Genomic DNA, 21426 nt, shown 5'->3' on the forward strand with positions numbered 1-21426 from the left:
TGATAGCTTGTTGCAGACCACAGGAGAGCGGGATTTCCTGTCACGGAGTAAGGTTATCCCGGATCCGGCAATCCATCCCACTTGCAATTGTGACTGTATTCACCCCGCGGTCATGGGCGATAGACATTTTTTTCCAACCCCGCCACAACGAGACGACGACGTCAAAGCGCATCCTGCTTTGAAGCCAACGCGCAGCGCAGCAACTTTTCACCATGCACCAGGTTCTGGTCGGCGAGTCGTGCTTCACGGCTTCGGAGTTGCAGAAGCTCGTGCAGCGCATCAACGATCAGAGCTCTGTCAAGGTCGCCGAGCTTTCCGGATCATGGCAATACTATGTCGATCTCGAGACCGAGGACCCGGCCGTTCTCGCCAAGGTCAAGCAGATTCTGCAGGCCATTGAGCATCCTGCCGCCGCTACTTCGACCGGAACTAATGGAAAGACTGTCGAAATCTTCATCTCCCCTCGAAACCAATCGCCATGGAGCTCCAAGGCCTCCAGCATCGCCGTCGTTTGCGGCCTGAAGACCGTGAACCGCATCGAACGAGGCCGAGCCGTTACCGTCACATTCGAGGAGGAATACAAGGGAGAGCAGGACCTGGCCTTCAAAGATGTCATCTACGACCGCATGACCGAGCTCTTCAGCACTTCCCCTCCTGTCCTCGACGACATGTTCGCTCACGGAGCCCGAAACCCCCTGGTTGTTGTCGACATCTTTTCCGATGAAAAGGGTCCTCTCGCTGCTCTCGAGGAGCATAATAAGAAGGCTGGACTTGGCCTTGACAAGCCCAACATGGAATATTTGGTCAAGCAGTACACTGCCCTCGGACGATCGCCCGTATGAGCCACTTTTTTCAACCCCACATCCAAGTGACTAACACATCGTGATGTAGAATGACGTTGAGCTTTTCATGTTTGCTCAAGTCAACTCGGAGCATTGCCGACACCACGTTTTCAATGCGTCTTGGACCATTGATGGTGAGAGCCAGCCCAACAGCCTCTTTGGCATGATCAAGAACACGCACAAGAAGAACCCCGACTATGTCATCAGTGCCTACTCCGACAACGCTGCTGTGTAAGTATCCTTTTTTTTTTGGAAGCCTTTCTCCAAACATTCTTTATGGAATTGTGACATGCTTTGATTTAAAATGGTGCATGCTGTTTGATATATTCATTAACATTTGTCTGGATAGTATGTCTGGCGAGGAGGGCAACTTCTGGGCCCCTGATTACTCCACTGGCAGCTGGAAGCTTACCAAGGAGGTTGTCCAGCCTTTGATTAAGGTTGAAACCCACAACCACCCCACCGCCATTTCTCCCTTCCCCGGTGCCGCCACGGGTAGTGGAGGTGAGATCCGTGATGAAGGTGCTGTAGGACGTGGCTCTGCCCCTAAGGCAGGTCTCTGCGGTTTCTGGGTTTCGGACCTTTTGATCCCTGGCAACAAGCAGCCCTGGGAGGTTGATATTGGACGACCTTCCCACTACGCTTCCAGTCTCGACATTATGCTGGAAGCTCCCATTGGTTCCGCGCGATTCAACAACGAGTTTGGTCGCCCTGCCCTTACTGGAACTTTCAGAACTCTTCTCACGAATGAAGCTGAGTCTGAGGCCCCCGAGTACCGGGGTTACCACAAACCCATCATGGTTAGTCAACCCACAACTTGCAACACTGATGATTCACCTCATGAAAATACCTTATTCTATCCGTATCTCTGATTTCCGGCGGGCATCCTTTGCTGACTTGGACTTCATAGATTGCTGGTGGTATCGGAAGTGTTCGACCTCAACATGCCCTCAAGGAGGAGGCTCACGTTGAAGATGGCGCCCATGTAAGTCACCATTTATATCCAACCTCTCCTGAAGCAGAATCAACTGTCATTATCAATTTAATATCAGGTTCTGTTGGAGGTTATTTTGAGAGTGACTAACTTGAATCCCCTAGGTTATCGTTCTTGGAGGTCCTGCCATGCTTATCGGACTTGGTTAGTATTATTATACAATGATCTTGCACTAGCAAAAGACTAATCGATGTCATAGGTGGTGGCGCGGCCTCATCAAACCAAGGCACTGAGGATACCGCAGATCTTGACTTTGACAGTGTCCAGCGTGGAAACCCCGAGATGGAGCGACGTGCTCAGATGGTTATCAACACCTGCGTTGCCTTGGGCCCTGAGAGCCCCATCGCTTTCATCCACGATGTGGGTGCCGGTGGTCTTTCCAATGCTCTTCCTGGTCAGTAGCTTCCAACCGTTTGTGAACCCAAAAATATCATATTTGCTAACAACCTACAGAGCTTGTGAAGGATGCTGGATTTGGTGGCAAGTTCGAGCTTCGACAGGTCGAAAGCGCCGACAACTCCATGTCCCCTCTCCAGGTGCGTCTGATTACAGGATTTTCACTAATCACAAAAACTAACGATCGTCCGTTTGATAGATTTGGTGTAACGAGGCACAGGAGCGATACGGTATGTGCTTTACTTCAACGTATGCTCTTTTGCAAGTTCACGACTAATCTCGAATCCCAGTCCTCCTTGTTAACCGAGATGGTCTCAACCGCTTCACTAGCATCTGCCGACGAGAGCGTTGCGGATTCTCCGTCGTTGGAAATGCTGTTTCCCAAGCAGAGAGTGGCGTTGCCAAGCTGGTCCTGACAGACCGCGAGCCCACTGCTCAACCCCCCATCGACCCCATCAACCTCCCCATGGATGTTCTCTTCCCCCCTGGACGAAGAGTCTCTAAGGACGTTCAGAGAGTTCAGAAGAACCTGCGTCCCTTCGATGCCGTGAAGAGCATGACGGAACAGTGCGGTTCGTCCGATCTTGGCCAGATGATCACCAAGGCTACGGAGCTAGTCTTCAACTTGCCCTCCGTTGGATCCAAGAGCTTCCTCATCACCATTGGTGACCGTACTGTTGGTGGTTTGTCTGTTCGAGACCAGCTTGTTGGCCCCTGGCAGACTCCTGTCGCCGATGTTGCTGTCACCCTCACTAGCTTCAGCGTCGACGAGAAGACTCGTCGAGGTGAGGCCATGGCCATGTAAGCGACCCCCAGAATCTTGACTGTTAAAAACAATTACTAACAGCCTTTCTAGGGGAGAGAAGCCTACTCTTGCTTTAGTCTCTGCTGCCGCCTCCGCCCGAATGGCTGTTGCCGAGAGTTTGATGAACCTTGGTGCTGCTGATATCAAGCCTGGTCCTGTCAACGGAGACTTGAAGCGTGTCAAGCTCTCTGCCAACTGGATGGCGGCCGTAGGCCACCCTGGCGAGGGTGCCGCCCTCTACGATGCCGTTCAAGCCATCGGCATGGAACTTTGCCCTGAGTTGGGCATCTCCATCCCTGTTGGCAAAGACTCACTGTCAATGAAGGCTTCTTGGAAGGACAAGGAGACTACCGAGTCTAAGACTGTTACTGCTCCAGTTTCTCTCGTTATCTCGGCCTTCAGTCTGGTCGAGGATGTACGCAGCACTTGGACACCTCAGCTCCGTCGTGTTGAGGAGGTTGGCGACAGTCTACTTATCTTTGTTGATCTTGCTCAAGGCTTCAAGGCTATGGGGGGTTCTGCCCTGGCTCAGTGCCTAGGCCAGATCGGGAACGAGGTCCCTGACGTCCGCGACGTCGAGCTGGTCCGCGACTTCTTCGACGCTATGTGGCAATTGCACCAGGTATGTTTCTTCGGCTAGGCAAGATGATTGATTGCTGACACAATTTTGATAGGAAAATATCGTCCTGGCCTACCACGATCGCTCAGACGGAGGTTTGCTTACCACTGTCGCCGAGATGATGTTCGCCGGTCGATGCGGTGCTGAAATCTCCCTTGATAACCTTGCCAAGTCTGACGCCGAGGTTCTTGACACTCTCTTCAACGAAGAGCTCGGTGCCGTTTTCCAGATCCGACGAAGCGACGAGATCAAGTTCAAGCGTTGCTTCGCTACCTGCGGTCCTCCTCCTGGCTTGATCAAGACAATTGGTTACGTTCGACCCACATCTAAGCAGTCTCTTGTCGTCAGGTACAAAGCCAAGGCGCTTGTTGACCTGGACCGAACTCAGATCCAGCAATGGTGGTCAAGCACTTCCTATGAGATGCAGAAGCTCCGTGATGACCCCGCTTGTGCCCAGTCAGAGTTTGATTCCATCAAGGATAACAAGGACCCTGGTCTTCACTTCAAGTTGAAGTTCGACCCTGCGGACGTCAGCCTACCGACCATGACTAACCTTAAGAGCCTGGTTTACAAGCCTAGAGGTAAGCTTGTTTGAATAATTCGGTAGAAGGATGATTGCTGACAGGCACTCCAACAGTTGCAATCTTGCGAGAGCAGGGCGTGAATGGCCATGCCGAAATGGCCTTTGCTTTCCGAGCCGCGGGCTTCGACGCCGTCGATGTCCACATGTCCGACATTTTGGACGGCTTCTCACTGGATGGATTCCGTGGTTTGGCTGCCTGTGGTGGTTTCTCTTACGGGTAAGGAATATCTGACGCGCCCATGTTAAATGTGTTGCGAGACTGACAGCTGTGTTGCAGTGACGTTCTCGGTGCTGGTAATGGATGGGCTCAATCCATTCTCATGCATGACGGCGCCCGCAAGACTTTTGAGGCTTTCTTCCAGCGAGCCGACACCTTCTCCTTTGGTGTCTGCAACGGTTGCCAGATGCTTACTAGACGTACGTCGACTTCCAAGCTCTCTGTTTCAATATGAGCGATTACTAACTGTGACTGTTATAGTCAAGGAGTTGATTCCTGGAGCCGAAGCCTGGCCCACGTTTGGTATGTCTCCATATAAGTATTTCACCTTTTGGCGATCAATCACTAACCCCGTTATAGTCGAGAACGCGAGCTCCCAGTTTGAGGGCCGAGTTTCCATGGTGACCATTGAAGATAAATCAGCCAACTCGGTATTCTTCTCTGGTATGACTGGATCATCTCTCCCCATTGTCGTGTCACATGGTGAAGGCCGAGCCGAGTTTGCTTCTGATGGCGATCTGCCTTCACTCAACGGCAACGGACTCATTCCACTCCGTTACATCGATAACTATGGACAGGTCACGGAGCAGTACCCTTCCAACCCCAACGGCAGCCCCCAGGGTATCGCCGGTGTGAAGAGCAGGGATGGCCGTGTTGTGGCTATGATGCCTCATCCGGAGCGAACCATCATGGCCGATGTTGGATCGTGGAAGCCCGAAGACCAGCTTGCTGAGTGGGGCCAGTATGGACCTTGGTTCCAGCTGTTCTTGAATGCGCGCAAGTGGGTTGGCTAAGTAAGAAAAGAAAATAGGTTCGTTCATTGAAAGGTGTTTTGGGATTTATGGATGATTTTACGGCTATGGATGGATAAGAAACAGAAAAGATTTCGATGATGGTTTGTAGATGAGGGTTTACCTAAGGTATTTATATAAGTGAAAAAGGGTTAGGGTCTAACTCTAGAAATAAGTATTATCTAGAGGCTTATCTTGCCCTTCTGCTTTGCCTTTCCGCCAATTCTCGCTTTGTACGGCGCCGATGCTCCCGAAATGACCCCCCTCCCCGCAAAGTTAACCCACCCCGAGATCTTGCCATTCTTCACAACAAGCTTGAAACCCCCGCGTGCCGGATTGTAGACATCAGCAAAGAGGCCACTCCTGGCATTGAAGACTGAAAGTTGGTTGAATGCGGCGATGGAAGTATCGACAGAGACGGTGACCGTGCCGGATTTAGTTGATACTCGTGCAAAGTCGGTGCGGAGCTCGTCCTTACTGCCACTAAGCAACGGGTTGAGGTAGCGGTTGGTGACGTAGCGGATGCTCCCTGCGATAGGGTTACCGGCTGGGTTGCCAATCGAGATTACCACGTCGACGGGGTTGGCGCCGTTCTGCGTCCCGGGAGACGGGATTCGCTTGATGACGAGGAGCTCGCCCTTGACCCGGAAAGGTTGCAGGTTTCCTTTATCCAGTCCGTTGAAGATGACATCGTATAGGACGTAAGTCAGGCTGAGGGCGCGTTTCTCGATACCCTCGTCGCGGCCCTGGGGTGCCGTAAAGTTGAAGTGCTCAAGGTCGGGCTGGTCCACGACAGGGATGGCATCATCGTCAAAGATGGAGAGCTCAGTGTCGGGAGTGGGCGACGCCCAAGTGCACACCAGCAGAGAAACGAGAAGTAACAAGTATTTCATCATCGCGGCTCAATGCTTAGCTTGCGAAAATGTCTACAAAACAAGTGTCAAGCCGGGGGTTTAAGGATCAGATTATGGGGGAGAACAAATGAATATGTACGGAGCAGTCGGGGGCTACTGGCACTTAGATTGCACTCACATCACAGTTGTGGCTTCAGCTCTCTGTACTAAATCGGTTAATCGCCTCACTTGTTCTGGCGCTATCGATTTACTTAACCTAAAAACTTAAGTTGCGAGATCAATTCTAGGCAAGCCGATTGTTGATTCCCTGCAACTTGTGCTACTTCAATTGGCTGGCACATCAACTCGCGCTAAGATGCTGACCAGCCTGGAGGGCCTAGAACCCCTTCAGCCGCAAGCAAGGGTTGAACTTGCAACTGAGGTACACAACTGCCGAAACTGTTTGGGTGTGCCTTGCCTGTTGCAGCTGAAAAGGAAGTGCAGAATATGGTCGTATGACCACAACCAATATTGATATTGGAGTCTCGAACGGGCTCGGTTCCCACCTTCTGGCTACCAGAGAACTCGGAGGCGAAACTGAAGCACACTAAAATCCATTTCGGTTTCCAGAGCTGAATTCTTGGTGGGCTGCGCGAGGGGGCACACTTTCGGAATCACAGGTCCCGACTGCGTCCCAGATCTAGGACGAATTTGGCGCGGAAAAAAGGTCGCAAACAACATCTAAATTGCCCACCTCCCAAAAACCGTCCAGCTTGACCTGTTAGGGCCTGACCAAAAGACTCGATTGGGCTGCGATCAACTCCATAAAATAGTTAGAAAGAAGTGAAGCATCTCATGGAGCGCTTTATCTAGTCGGTCGCTGAGATTGACGTTGGCAAGGCTCGGGAATTAACAGTATTGTCTCGAGAGTTGTAAGTGTAGCAGACTGGGTATCGACGGCAAAATGACAGTCGATAATAACACCGTGGAAAATTTGGAGAAAAAAACGACTTTAAGATATCTGACAATATGATGTCGGCGGTAAGGAATGATAACTTGACTCTAGGAAAAAGAACTCTCCGTGCAACGATAGTATCAAATCTAGGTTCTCGCAGCCGAACTGGTCCCCCGTATACCCCGGAGGCGACTAGCCAACCCGCTGACCCTTCCTTCCCTGCTTCACTCGCTGTACTTAATTCTACAAATTTTGTGGTTCCCTTCGCGAGTGCACTACGGGTTTTCGATCCGCCAGTGCACACGCTGTTCTGGCGGAAAGTCTTCAAGATGAAATGATAACTAGAGGTTTTGGCAGACGATCATGACCTACTTGGCTAGCTGCGGTTCGCATGACGGGACTCCAGTCTTTAAGCCAGAGGCGACGGCCTTTCTTTGTATGGTATTATGCCCGTCATCGGTGATCTTCATTCGTTACTTGTACAGTAGATATAACATCTGTTTCCCAGTCACACGACTGTCTCTCCGCTGTCCTCAACACGCATCTTGAAATATGGCTGCCTAAAGTTTCGGCTTGTCGCTCTCTCGTACTACCGTCGGGATGATCCGAGTCCAGGCAGGGGGGCCTTGTTGGCTCTGTGAAACGAGCTTCGCATTGGTCAAGATGCGATTGAATGTCTGGATATGGTGATCCGCGCGGCACAGCTTAAATCCTTCAGACGTGCATGGCACAGACACGGACAGCAAAGGACCAAACTTTCCGTATCCAATGCAACATCGCTAAGGTCGAACCGATGAGACTGCTGGGCGAGTCCCTTAATACGTGTGCCGAATGCTTCCTGTTCGAGATTGACGCCTCCTGAGTAGGGCGAGTTTGCGGGTCTTGACATCCCGGAGTGACGGGAAGACCATCCGTTCTCAAGTCTGGTCGTAACATAGTTGTGCGTTGCGCTATGCCTCTAATGGCTTCTATCATGCTTTTACCTGTCATCCCACAGTTCTATCGCCTCGGCTAGACCCGAGGCAGGGGCAGGGGCAACCTTCCTTTGAGGGGTATTTTCTCAAAGAAATGGATGCCAAGCCTGCAGCACTTGGCTGTCTATTAGGTGCGCACTAGACTTCCTCATTGGCCTGAGTACGACGACTTCGAGTCCAGATCCCGGTTTCTACGTGTGGCTTTTGATAGAGATAATAAGAAATTGCAAGGTACATTTGCTAGTGGGAGATGTACTTATTGCAGACCGCACCAAAGAGAAAGAAAATGTTGCTACTAATAGTAAGGTCGAAGAGAAGAAGTCATGTCAGGATAGGTCAAAGGATGGGAGAGCAATCTAACGCTCGGAAATACTTGACACGGTGTTTCTTAACGTGGCCAGGTAGCAATAAGGCAGACTAGTGACAAGAGCTGCTGCAACGGCTGTTGTAAGGAAACAAGGTAGGACAAAAGGTGTACTCAGATTGAGCAAAGGGAAAAGGCGCAGTGGGTTTAAGATTTTGGACCGAGCTGCTACTTTAAGTAGTACTATTTTATTTTATTTTATCCTTATTTTTTATTTATTTTTTATTTTATATATTTTATTTTATGTTTATTATTTTACATTTATTATGTTATATTTATTATTCTATATTTATTATTTTATGTTCATTATTAGTTTAACTTTATTAATAAACTCACGCATAAGCCCTGAGTGACTTGTGTTGGTATGTTGGTTTGCATGATGGCTAGTTGAGGTACTGGCACCAGGCAAAATGTATGTGTGCGAACAGCAATACTCTTCCCTAGCATCTGGCCCAGGACTACCTTTTTGAGCAGGCACTGGCGTACATTGACGTTGATGGCCGGGACAGGAAATCCTGTACTCCCGCCATTACCTGTCATTGACCCCTGACCCCTTAGATCAAACGGAAATGGCCAGAAGTGCCTTGGTCTGATTCTATAGAGATGTCACCCCTAAAAGCCCGCATGATTAGACAGTTTAATGAGCGGAGAGGCCATTGGAAGCAGAACCTTGGTTTCCAAATACATATTAGGGGAGTAGAGCATGGAAAGGTAGAAGAGAATGGCAAGGAGGGAAGACTCCATAGCGGAGATGGGACTCGGCGAGAAGTCCGAGAACAACCTCCCAATGACGGAGTCCTTCATCCCCACCAGCAATGTTTCCGTCGATCCAGATGATGGCATTTCGGCAGAGCTTGGTTGGCGTCGTTCATCTGCGGGCAGGGTTACTCCGCACGAGAAACGTGGCGGTGTTGGAGGTGTCATTCTCCAACGGTCCTCCTCCTGTCGGCGGTTCAGCTAAGACGCAATTCACAGTCGGCATCGATGATGTCATAAATATTTTATATCAATGTTTGAAAAGACTGGGACAGCGCCAGAAGATACAGCGCTAAAATTGTGATCAAGAGAAGGGATCCCCACTCAGTCGCTGGCCAAGCATCTCAACAACAAAGTCTATCGACGCACGCAAGGCAATGTAAGAATCGGTCGCCCACCTTCGCAGAAAGCCAGGCTAATGCTTGCCGCGGGGGCCGAGTTCTGACAAGCCTGTTGAGCCTGACTTCAATGCGACGCTTTCCAGACGGAACGGAGCCGCCGAGCTCAAACGAATTGACTGGATTGGATGCTCTGCGTCAGGAAACTTTTGGTCCGGCGAGTTTTGGTGCGGAGACAGGGCGGAGTCCCCGCACCCCCTCCACTAAAATTCTTGGGGGAGGGGTTTCCTTACCCCAACACAGGGCTAAGCTATGGGGATCGCGGACAAGTACACCATCCGCAAGTGGTCAGGGCTTTCGTGAGCTGATTGTTCGCACAAGCCTCTGTCTCCGACAGGAAATTGCCTTGGGCGGGCTTGGTGAGTGTCTCAGTGGTCTAAGGCGAGACTGGGTTGGATGGACATAGAATCGATGCTGTGATGGTTATAGATTTGGTCTCTGCGGCCATTGTGGAGAGACGACGGACGACGGATCAGGCTTCTAGTGGCGGCTTGCTAGACGAGCCCAAAACCAATCAATCAAACTGATGACCACGTGTCAACCAGAAGAAGAACGGCAACGGAATGCCATCAGGGAATACCATGACAGGAACATCGGGCTTCTACACGACCTGGTTTGTCGCCCCATCCCAACACGAGTCAAGCCGCTGCATTACCCCAACACCCATCACCAGCCCTAGTGGTGCCTCAAGTCCAAATATGACAAGTCGCGCCGGGTTTTCCTCTTTGAGGCAAGACGGGCAACTAGGGATCTGCATGCGACGTTAGGGGGGCGTGCCACTGCCGCTTTTTTCTCCGTTCGTCTCCGTGTGGGTTTCCACCGCGCCTTGATCCCTGTGCAATTATCATCATCCATGTCTATCCAGCAAGCCTCGGATTCATGAGCCGCAATGTGACATAATTTCTCTGCGTCGCCGTCTCTCGGTCTGCTCCCCGGACACCCTCGGAGAGCTCACCGGCGTCGTCTAACACCGTCTTGATTTATTTGAACACCATTGTTGTCTTAAGGCGTCTCAGTATGAAATTCATTGTGTACACGACTGAACCAGCCATTATAGGTCCTTGATGACCATCAATTGGATTCCAAGACAGCCCTTATTTTCTCCCTGGAAATGTACCTCCTAGATATTCAATCCTGCAGGATAGCAGAGTGATTTTAATGTTATTCTAAACTAATTTACTGTTGTGGTGTCCTGAAATACTATCAATATCCTCAAGCGAAGCCCCGGGACCTCGTTCTTCAAGTGCTGCCACTCACTGGCAGATCTTTACCCTGAAATCCTGACTTAGCCTTGCAAAGATATCCCTCACTGAATAATATACTCCCTTCATAGACGCTAGAGGTTTTACCTCGCGGCACGCGCTGATCTTGGTCCGGGAGTATCAAGTCAGGTCACCGGCTGGCATGTTGCGCCAACATACGGCTATCGGAACAGGATGCGGACCACAAACGGCGTCATTGCAACACACCTTCCAACTCGTGCTCACCTTCTAAAGCAACTGGTGATCACTCGAGACTATCAGAACATACGACGCTGAGCTAATTCATGGCTGAGAGGAATAGGTCTGGCTTGGCGATATGCCAGGGCCCTAGCTACCCGCATGACTAGTCATAGATGTTTGAAGTCGATCATCCGCTATTGCCGGCTTAGCGCAGAGGAGTGGCTGCGGAGAGTTTGTGGCTTGCAAGTGTCTTGACATTTGCTCATAGCCTAGTCCAAAGTGTGGAGGCAAAGTGCTTCCCCAATCAGTACGTGCCTTGGCTCAACCCAGGGCTGGGAGAATGCATCGTAGACACTTCCCCGTCGTTTGCCGGGTGACTACGGGATGTCGATTACCATTCTTATCCATGGAGAAAAAGAAACCGAGGACAGAAGAAACCCCCCAGAGCCCACATCAAACCAACTCGTCCAGTCGGAAACGCAGTGATTACATACCGGAGACTGGGTGGGCACAGTAACCCCGCAGTCGTCTCCAGGATTTCTCCATGTCCAGCGTCTCCTCAGGGGGTCAACTGCTGGAATGCCCCCTGTATTTCTCCACAGCTGGGCGGGGATGGCCTAACGAACCTAAAGCACACACAGCCACGCCCCACGTTTCTCTTAGTCGCCATCTTTGCCGTGGCGTCATTTTGCGTCGCAAGGGTGACCCAGAACGAGGGAATCCTAGGCCCAGAGCCAGAGAAGAATCCCCGACTGGCCGGAGGAGCCCTGCGGGAAGCCGGGGGCGTCTGGGGAAGGCGGATGCGAATTCGGGGGTGCCTGATGGATGGGGTCGAGGGCTGCTAAATGTATGGGTGCCACCACGCTACTTCATCAACTAAAATCCGTCCATGCCCTGACGCCTGCTTTAGGGATGGTGGTGAGGCGGTGACATCCTTGGACGTTGCGTATTGGGGGAACTCCTCCTCGTCCCGCCCGTACTACGAGTGTCCCGGACGTCGTTGTGGGGGGAGCATGACATCGCCATACCGCTCTACTCACGCTACACGGACCTCAGCACCTGGACTGACCTCTCCCGCCTCCATTATAAAAGGTCTAGATCCTCCCAGTTAGTGAATTCTTCTTCCACTCCATCCAGACATCCAGCTTTAGAAAGTCTTTCGTCCTTTGGCCTCGCATCTAGATTTGAGCCTTTCTGCTTTGCTTCGCATCCCATGGGCCTCTACCTTAGTTACCCCTTGCTTCTTTAGAACAACAAACCCCCAATAGAGCCTTGAACATCACCCCTCAGCCATGGCCGACTAAAGTCCAAGGATGAACGGGTCCTCTCCGGAAAGGAGGACGAGTTCGGCACCGTCGAAAACATCGACCTGATCCATCTCCCCTCCCGCCTCGCCGAGGATGTCTCTTACGGTCCCACCGGCGCCGCCGGCCTCATCCAGTCGCCTTACGTTCTAGCCGCTGCCTTCCTCGCCTCCTTCGGCGGCTTCTCCTTCGGCTACGACCAGGGCGTCATCTCCATCATCAATGTCATGGATCAGTTCCACGCTGTTTTCCCCGAGGCCAAGAGCGGCTTCGGTAAGGGCTTGATAGGCATGCTAGAGTTTGGAGCCTTTCTCGGCTGCTTTTTCATGCCCTGGCTCGCCGATAAGATCTCCCGAAAAAGGGCCCTGACCGTTGTTGTAATTATCTTCAACATCGGCGCTATTCTCCAAACTGCTGCTGTCAATTACGAGATGCTTGTCGTGGGACGAACAATTGGTGGAATTGGCGTTGGTACGCTTGCTATGGTATGGAAATTTGCCTTTCGTCTCATACCACCTCAGCAATGTATAATCTAACACTCAACTAAACAGGGCGCGCCTCTCTATATTGCCGAAATCGCTCCTCCGAACTTGCGAGGTACTCTTCTCGTCCTCGAATCCATCTCTATCGTTCTCGGCGTTGTCATCTCCTTCTGGATCACTTACGGCACACGCGACATGACCGGCGAGATCGCCTTCCGCCTGCCCTTCGGCCTCCAGATGGTCTCTGCTACCATTGTCGGGGCTGGCATCCTCTTTTTCCCCTACTCTCCCCGTTGGCTCGCTCTTGTTGGCCGCAATGAGGACGCCCTCCAGAGTCTCTCCAAGCTCCGCCGTCTCCCCACCACGGACGAGCGCGTCCAGATCGAGTACCGCGGCATCGTCGCCGACGCCCAATTCCAGAAGACTGTCACTGAACGCCGCCATCCTGGAGTTCATGGCCTTAAGCTCGAGGTTGTCACTTGGCTCGATCTCTTCAACCCCAAGACCTGGCGCCGAACTGCCGTCGGCTGCGGTATCCTATTCTTCCAGCAATTCTCCGGCGTGAATGCTTTTATCTACTATGCCCCCACCCTATTCCAGTCTCTTGGTCAGTCTGATGGTATGTCTCTTATTATGTCGGGGATTTTCAACATCCTTCAGCTAGTTGCTGTCGTCATCTGCTTCTTCATCATCGACCACGTTGGTCGACGACCCCTCGCCATCTGGGGCGCTGTTGGCGGCGCAATTTCCTGGGGAGTCATGGCTATCCTTGTCGGTCTGTTCTCCAAGAGCTGGGATTCTCACCCTGCTGCTGGTTGGGCTGCCGTCGCTATGGCCTTCATGTTCATTATGGTTTACGGAATCTCCTACTCCCCGCTCGGCTGGGCCCTACCTTCGGAGGTTTTCCCATCAGCCACCAGGTCTAAAGGCGTTGCCCTATCTACGGCAACGTGCTGGATCTCTAATTTCATTGTAGGAATCATTACTCCGCCTATGCTGGAATCTCTTGGCTTCGGAACTTACATCTTCTACGGCGCGTGGTGTGCCGTAGCTGCTGCTTGGGCCTACCTGCTTGTTCCCGAGACCAAGGGCAAGAGTTTGGAGCAGATGGACGAAGTTTTTGGAGACAACAGCGGACAGGAAGAACGAGAGATCATGAGAGCGACTGCTGCTCAGGCCATGGGGGTCATTCCAGCAACCCGGGGTGTGTGATATCTGAAGTATTTAGCCAGCACTTGACTTGACGAAGCGTATACGACTATCAACCAAATGAATTAAAATGACACAGTAGCCAGAACGTCTTTGACACAACTAGCACTACAATATCCAATACCAGAGGAAACAGTATTCTAAGTGAGAGAGTTGTTATGCACCCGCCTGAACCTTTATTTCTCGAGCCTTGCTGCCCGCAGGACCTTGCTCAAAGATGCTGCCTGTCAGAAATAATTATACATTGTCTGCCCGTCGCACGTAACGACTTTATCCCGAATGGCAGCAACAATATGTCTTGATATCTCTCGTCAAACCCAGAGGTCGACCTCTCATCTCAATCATCACCTTTTGATTGGGGGGAAGTTAGGCTGGTTGACAAAAATGAAGATCAAATCTGCAACAAAGGATGACATGCGCAATGAAAACGCTACAGTTTAAATATTAAATCCCCTCATCGATGGAGCGCCTGTAACTGTACTTCCTTGAACATTTTACCGTTCTTGAACTGGAGCTGGCGACTTCTCTAAGCCAGAGTGCAGAGGGTCTGTCATATATAGCAATGGAAACGAGAATCCTAGGGGGAGACGCCATCGATCTCTTTCTATCCAATAATGGTCTGGACCAATCTCCAGTGTTTAATAAGACTCAACCTTAGTATTTCATAAGACTAAGTCTATAAGATTAAGTCTATAAGAATAAATATTATTTAATAAACCTAATTCTTATCGCAATGTCACTACGGCAAAAGGGAATGATCACTCCTCTTGCCAGTGGCGGTATTGTGGTCCATGTTTCCGTCCGAAAATTCTTAGAATTTAATAAGACTAATTTTTAGTGTTTATCCCTTCTAATACATCTTAAAACATAAGTTCCGAATCTGAGACACTCTAGCATGGGCGGGACGATAACAACAACACTATGATTGCGGCGCTTCTTCCTCGGAGATGGCATCTTCCGGTGCGGGAAGGGGGTCCATACCCGGACTCTCGACACCACCTTCATCATCAGAATCCTGGCAGAACTCTGACTCCTCACCAGCTCCAGACAGAGCAGCAACTTTGATTGGTGCCCGCTGCAGCTTAATCATCGCCGTAAAGTTAGGCACCTGGCCTTTCTCCATTGTGATGGCGAAGGTGTGGCCCGAACGAACAGGCCGGCTTGATGGCTGAAAAGAAATGTTTGTGGAAGGATAATCCGGTGCTTTCGCAACTATTCCCGATGGTCTGCTTCCCTGTGAGAACCGGCCTCATATTAACGATAAGCTCTGATAGGCATGGTTTAGGCACAATTATGCAGGCAGCTGCGCTGCGCAGGCCGAGTTCTAGGTGCATCAAAACCAATTGCTCAAGTGCTATATGCACCACGACTTAGGTGTTAAATGCACTGTAAGTTAGGTGTTGAGTCCCGGCCCTAATTTGGGCTGGTTGCGACTTCCCGAACTTGTACTCTAAGCCATCTCCACTACCTACCTACTGGTAGAGCCAATGTGCGATTGTAAATATGCAGCCTGATAACTCCAAACATTCATCACCATCACCTCCACCACCACCACCATGGAGATAACCGCCACCCACAAGAAGATTCGACAGCTGCGCCATATCGCCATTCAGAATGGCTTCGTTATTCAGCTGGGTAGTCTGCACTTCTGGCGAAAAAGACCGATCTCGAGCAGTTGCTCAAAGATCGCGGTTCGAAACGTGCCTATTCTTCTGGCCCGAGCCACCTCCCTTTACTCCCAGGAGAGCACCCTGGCTGGTGCCGGGTCCAGTTGGCGGACAAGAATATGGCCGGGCGCGCGAAGGGGACTTTGAACAATGTCCGGCTCCGAGAAAGACCCATGAAGATTGGGTTCATCAAAAGTCCTGCTGTGAGTATTGCACAAGACACGCAAGGGAACTTATGTGACTGACGTTATTAAGTCGTGATTATGCCGGAGGTTGGCCAACTCTTGTCATCGAAGCAGGGAACTCGCAGACACTACCAGGATTGAGACAAGATATGAGATGGTGGCTTAGCACGCCAGACCATCACGTCAAGATTGTTCTTTTGGCCAAGTTCCGCCGCAGGACAAGCAGCATCATACTCGAGAAGTAGGTCGAGGTCGCAGCCCAGATGCGATCGGGCGCCGCCAACACACGGGCGGCGGCCGAGCCCCAGCCTGAATGCGACCAGGTTATCACCATCACCCGGAATACTGGGAATCCTGTGTCATACAATATCACTAGTGGGGATCTACGACTGGAGTTTCACCTCTTATTCTTAAGACAGCCAAACGCAGGAGAGAGCGATATCATTATCGGCGTCCAGCACCTAATAGAGTACGCAGAGAATGTCGGGGAGGAGGTGGTTTAGTTGGGAGGAATGTCAAGCCGAAGGAATAGGGATTGCACTAAGCGTCCAGATCCTGAGCCAGCTTATGGGAATCAACATCATAACTTACTACGCCGCATGGTTTTCACCAAACTAGAGAAGAAGAAATGAAGAAGAATTAACAGCTCAGAGAAATTAGGCAGCGTTGACCAAGGAGACTAGATGCAGTTCAACAAAGAAATCAGATGCTTTTCGGCTCAAAAATCATTTTTCTTCCACAAAATTAGACCGAAACCCCTCCCCAATCAAGAAATAACAATAAAATCAGAAGCCTTTCGGCAAATAGATCAGATCTCCTCCACAGTGGATCAGATGCCTTGCACAAACTGGACCAAACCACTTCCCCACCAAGAAATATCACCAGTGCTTTTAGCAAACCGAACAAGAATTCACGCCTCCACTTGCACCTCTGCCGATAAACCCACTAGAAAGGTGAAGGCATCCAGCGTCCAGGAGCAACCTAGATGCCAGCATTTGCTCTCTGAGCTCGAGCCTTGTCGAGAGACGCCTTGACGTTGGGCTGTCTCAAGCCTTTGTTGCCACCTTTTTGCGCCAGGTTGAAATCCTGGAAGTACTCGAGATCCTGAATGCTGTTAGTAGGTGGAAATTAAATGGGTAGAAAAACGTACAATAAGCCAATCTGGGTCCACAGCTGTGATGTTCTGAATATACTGCCTGCCAGTGTGCACAAATTCGCCAAAGATCACCCACTCATGGTTGACTCCCACAAGGGAGCTTTCCGGGTGAATTCCTGCCGGCCAGTTGTCGTGTACAGTCGCGTAGATATCATCGCCCTTGTCGGAGTAGATTGCCGAGCGATAGAAGAAGCTGCGCGCCAGGGCCTTTCGAATGTTGGTGTGGCAGGCTGGGTCACCAAAATTAGCCGCCTTGAGCGGCGCTTGAAGGAGTCGTTCAGCCATGTTCTTGAGTTGAATCCGGATCTGGATAACTTCGTCCAGTGTGCGGCGGTCCAAGAAAGCTTCAAAGCACCACATGTCCATATCCACCTTCCCTTGAGAGGACACTCGCACATACGCGTGGAGTGCGTTGAGCTGGCTGATGTGGTCTGAGACGGAACAGGCGAACTGTTTGTGCGCCAAGTCTGCGACATACCGCACCTTATGGGGACGGGCAAAAATCGAGTTTTGCGTGCTGTTTAGTGCGGCAAGGCTGATTATGTCGTCGCTGCAGTTAAGCTTGTGCCCTTCGACGATGGCCTTGTACCAGGCAGGATGGGTGGGCAGCTTTGCTGCTAATCGACCAGTCTCCGAAATCCCCCCATTGTCATTAAGATAGCCACTATAGTCCTAGATTAGCATGTTACGTTGATGATACTCGGATGTACTTACAGAGCTCTGAGATCCTGTAGACCACGGAAGAATGTCTCACGGTGAGGAGGGTCAATAAAGTCAAACTTAGCTACATTATGGTAGCCTATAGTCTTGAGTAGCAGGATCTCCGATGTGATTTCATTGTCGAGGATCCCGGGGATGGTGTTTGGGATGAATATCTCCTTAAAGGTCTGTTCAGTGTAGAGTCGGTAACACACGCCTGGCCCGGTGCGGCCAGCACGACCAGCTCGCTGCCGGGCGGAAGCTTTGGAGATGGGCGCGGTCCGAAGAGTTTTCAACCCCGTGCGCGGGTTGTAGCCGGCATGCTTTTCAACGCCTGAGTCTATACTTGATCATTAGCCACTTTGCTTCATTGGGGATCCAAGAGCTTCATGCTCTACTTACCAATGACATAGACGATCCCGTCAATCGTCAGGCTAGTCTCAGCGATATTGGTCGTGACGACACACTTCCGCAGCGACGAGCTGTCGAAGACTCGTTGCTGCTCAGCTCTTGCAAGCGCGGAATACAGGGGCAGCACCTCCAGGTTCTCGATACCCAATCGAAGACGAGAGCAAACCCTCTCGATCTGATCCACGGACGTAAGAAAAAGAAGAATATCCCCATCCCCCTCATTGTGGTGGATATGGTTGACGAGATTCAGGGAAAGATGAATGTAATCTGGGGTTGCCTCCGTAAGATATTGGATTTCGACGGGATGAACCCGCCCAGTAAACTCAAAAGTTTCTGCGGTGCCAAAGTACGCGGTAAACTTTTCGGCTTCCATGGTAGCCGACATTATAATAACTTTCAGGTCAGTCCGGGATGCCACGGCCTCCTTGAGCAAAGCCATGAGTATGTCGGTGGGCATGGTTCGCTCATGGGCCTCGTCGACGATGATGCAGCTCTGTTGTTATCATAGGTGAGTTTGAGTCTGAGAAAGCTTGGAAACGATGATCACATACGTATTTGGAGAAGCTAGCATCCTCCATCGCCTCTCGCAGTAGGCGGCCGTCTGTTATATACTGAAGGCGGGTCTTCGGGCTGGTCTTATCATCGAACCGGACGCAATAGCCCACCTCCTCGCCCAACGTCACGTCCATCTCTTCAGCGACTCGCTTTGCCGCGGAGGTTGCTGCCAGGCGTCGCGGCTGTGTACAAGCAATGCGCTTGCCGCTGGCGAACTCATCGAAAAACACAAACTGGGGGATCTGGGTCGTCTTTCCAGACCCGGTTTCACTGGAGAGAACCACAACCTGTTGACTGTTAATGAATTTCTGTACGGAATGAAGCGTTTCATTACTTGTGTTTTGTGGTAGACGTCCAGGAAGTCCTGGCGCCTCCTAGAAACCGGAAGTTTGCGGCGATCTCCCAGAATCTTGAAGTAGTTGGCCGAGTGTGACCCAGCCCGGAGGGGATGGTCGTTGCCATCCTCAAGTGCAATAGCCTGGCCGGCCGTCGTCATGTTGCGCTGCAGGGATTTTATAGCTGCGTTCGACATGGTGGTTTGTGTGGTGGTTGTGTTGGTTTGTGATGAAAGTGGCGACGGTGACTGTTGGTTTGTTTTCAAGAGATTTTCGGACGGAGAAAATCACACCCACGCGTGATACACCCGTCAAACAAAAAAAAAATACCCCGGTTGTTGGTTGCCTACGTTATCAAGAAAAGTGTTGTGATTCACACCCGTGGTAGTAGTGTGCGCGTTTGCCCTCGTAGGAGGCCCCGTGTGGGCTTCCTCGGCATGAAATAGCAAAGGCTACATTATTTCCCGTGACGTATCCCTATAATATACATGTACACTGCGCGTGCAAATAGAAAGGCTGCGCTTGCGAATAGTTCGATGATGCGAGATGTCTCTTAGTGCCCGTCTCACCCAAGGAGCGTAAGGGTCCTCACACACACAAACACCACACACACACACACACAAACACACACACAGACATCGCCATCGCCATCGCCATCGCCATCAGTAAGCATTTATATCCTCACATATTGAGTCCCCTTGTCCTTGACTAACAACGAGTAGTGTCGAACCACATGAGCATCAAGATGCTTCCAAGCCACGCCATCGAGCAAGCTGGTGTCATCCACTTGTTTGGCCTTAATTTCTCGGCCAAAACAACAGATCTCGAGAAACTCATCGTAGATCTTGGCTATCCCAACTGTCTTTACTATTGGCCCGATTTGGAACGGGGTTCTTCACATAACCACAAAGGCTGGTGCCGTGTCGTGTTTGTTACCAAAGAAACCGCGGAGAAGGCCAAGATTGATCTGAGCACCTCCTCTCTCCTGGGGAGGCCCATCAACATTGGTACAATAACCAAACATGCCGTGAGTTTCTTCCACCCCAGTGTCTTTGTTATCATACCAACACGATCAAGTCTGCCCCCCGAGCATCATCGGTGCAGCCTGCGTCGCTCTCTTCATATTCTTTGGTGGAAGCCGTCGACCATTCTTCGCTGGCAGCCGAGATTCCCAAAGCCCTGCGCCTTTATAAACACCCAAATGAGTGGCATTACAATCCCAAGGACCCCGACCTCGACGTTACTTCATACATGTCCAGGGTGAAGCTTTTGGAGAGCGCGAACAAGCAGGTCAATGTCATCCACTGGCCCAAGTCCATGAAGAACGAGGAAGGCAAAGACCTCCTACGCTCGTTTCAGTTTCCTAGCCCTGCCGCGCATAACGACGTCCATGCGATCGGTAAGTCGTTTGTGTATGTGAAAAAGGGTCAGGGCAAGGAGATCCAGTTTGAGATGATCGATCTGGTACGCCTCGCCGAGTACGAAACCAACGACTAGAGTGAGTGGTTTCATCCAGGCAATCCCGTCGACAAGGGCACCGATAAAGAAAAAAGAATGATTTTGAAAATCGAAGATGTGTGGACGACCGACGCTCCATTCAAGGACACTGAGAAGATGTTTGCGGAAGGCATAGGGCTTTCCGGCCAAGAATGGCAGCCCAATCAAATTCTTGGAGACCCTGGGGTTGAAGCCCTCATATCTCACACCCAAAAGTTCTTGCCCCCCAGCGAATCGGCCACTGATCTCTCATCTGCGACCTCACGACATCACTTGGAGAAGTTCGCACGCCCAGGATCTGTGGGTGCTGGTTGGGGTGACCATGACCTCTTCCGCGAGTGGCAGTTGCATGGACGCCAGGTGAAGAAGTCCATGGTGGTGGACAAGCAATGGCGCGAGGTCAACAAGGAAGTCGTTGAATTCGCCCCTGCTTCTGACTCGGCCGCTGGAACCCAGGGTAAATCTGTCGTGATGGATCTGGAGCGCTTCCCATCCGACGTCAATTTCCCGCCGGACACCCTGTTCGCCAAGGTGAACCCCATCAGGCCTGGTTTTGCACAAGTTGGTCAACAAGGTGGAAATCGCGGAGGATACGGCGGGAGTGGTCAAGGAGGTCGAGGTGGTCGAGACGGTTTGAAGAGACATGCCCAGGAACAGCTGCGCCGACAGGGTGGAGGAGTCAGGGGTTGGGGTTGGTAGATGGCGGGCGGCATATGCCATGCTTTTGTGTTGGATTTCGGGTGAAAGCTCCCTGGCATTGTTGTATCTTGGGTGAACGTGTTCTGATGTTGGTGAGATCAAGGGTGGAAGCCCTCTAGTTCGTGTTGGACTTGTCTTTTCTTTTTCGGTTTGACGCCTTCTAAATCATCTTTCTTTTCGAATCATGTATCTAATGAAAGCTTTCAGCTTAAAGTTTAAAGCTACAACTTTACCAAAGGCCCATCCACCACGGTGTCA

The 21426-nt window shown here is 51.1% G+C and overlaps 6 protein-coding genes across 6 annotated transcripts; 4 read left to right on the forward strand and 2 right to left on the reverse strand.

Moving 5' to 3' along the window:
• The first annotated feature begins 5 nt into the window (after positions 1 to 5).
• BGZ61DRAFT_416533 (CobB/CobQ-like glutamine amidotransferase domain-containing protein) lies at positions 6 to 5470 on the forward strand. The gene is made up of 15 exons (XM_046243389.1): positions 6 to 836; positions 892 to 1073; positions 1192 to 1642; positions 1753 to 1827; positions 1941 to 1980; positions 2036 to 2230; positions 2290 to 2372; positions 2432 to 2462; positions 2523 to 3033; positions 3089 to 3659; positions 3712 to 4237; positions 4294 to 4456; positions 4517 to 4656; positions 4718 to 4759; positions 4817 to 5470. Exons 1-15 carry the CDS (start codon positions 213 to 215, stop codon positions 5248 to 5250), a joined length of 4068 nt encoding a protein of 1355 aa, XP_046106856.1. The 5' UTR covers positions 6 to 212; the 3' UTR covers positions 5251 to 5470.
• On the reverse strand, positions 5430 to 6140 carry BGZ61DRAFT_347994 (uncharacterized protein; the record flags this gene model as incomplete). Its single annotated transcript, XM_046240024.1, has 1 exon — positions 5430 to 6140. One exon carries the CDS (start codon positions 6138 to 6140, stop codon positions 5430 to 5432), a length of 711 nt encoding a protein of 236 aa, XP_046106857.1.
• Positions 6141 to 11513: 5373 nt separating this feature from the next.
• On the forward strand, positions 11514 to 13967 carry BGZ61DRAFT_492424 (uncharacterized protein; the record flags this gene model as incomplete). The annotated part of the gene is made up of 3 exons (XM_046250549.1): positions 11514 to 11816; positions 12282 to 12758; positions 12825 to 13967. The coding sequence occupies 3 exons, from the start codon at positions 11514 to 11516 to the stop codon at positions 13965 to 13967; spliced, it is 1923 nt and encodes a 640-aa protein (XP_046106858.1).
• Positions 13968 to 16666: 2699 nt separating this feature from the next.
• On the reverse strand, positions 16667 to 19215 carry BGZ61DRAFT_386626 (P-loop containing nucleoside triphosphate hydrolase protein). Its single transcript, XM_046242744.1, has 6 exons — positions 18972 to 19215; positions 18634 to 18924; positions 18074 to 18575; positions 17687 to 18011; positions 16967 to 17636; positions 16667 to 16920 (listed from the first exon to the last, which is right to left on the reverse strand). Exons 1-6 carry the CDS (start codon positions 19167 to 19169, stop codon positions 16798 to 16800), a joined length of 2109 nt encoding a protein of 702 aa, XP_046106859.1. The 5' UTR covers positions 19170 to 19215; the 3' UTR covers positions 16667 to 16797.
• A 415-nt stretch (positions 19216 to 19630) lies between these two features.
• On the forward strand, positions 19631 to 20542 carry BGZ61DRAFT_447837 (uncharacterized protein). The gene has a single exon (XM_046245408.1). It carries the CDS (start codon positions 19706 to 19708, stop codon positions 20234 to 20236), a length of 531 nt encoding a protein of 176 aa, XP_046106860.1. The 5' UTR covers positions 19631 to 19705; the 3' UTR covers positions 20237 to 20542.
• Positions 20224 to 21168, forward strand: BGZ61DRAFT_475934 (uncharacterized protein; the record flags this gene model as incomplete). Its single annotated transcript, XM_046248750.1, has 2 exons — positions 20224 to 20371; positions 20489 to 21168. The coding sequence occupies 2 exons, from the start codon at positions 20224 to 20226 to the stop codon at positions 21166 to 21168; spliced, it is 828 nt and encodes a 275-aa protein (XP_046106861.1).
• Between the last annotated feature and the right edge of the window lie 258 nt (positions 21169 to 21426).

The sequence above is a fragment of the Ilyonectria robusta genome (assembly GCF_021365365.1).
Source record: "Ilyonectria robusta strain PMI_751 chromosome Unknown BGZ61scaffold_6, whole genome shotgun sequence".
Taxonomy (NCBI): Eukaryota; Fungi; Ascomycota; class Sordariomycetes; order Hypocreales; family Nectriaceae; genus Ilyonectria; species Ilyonectria robusta.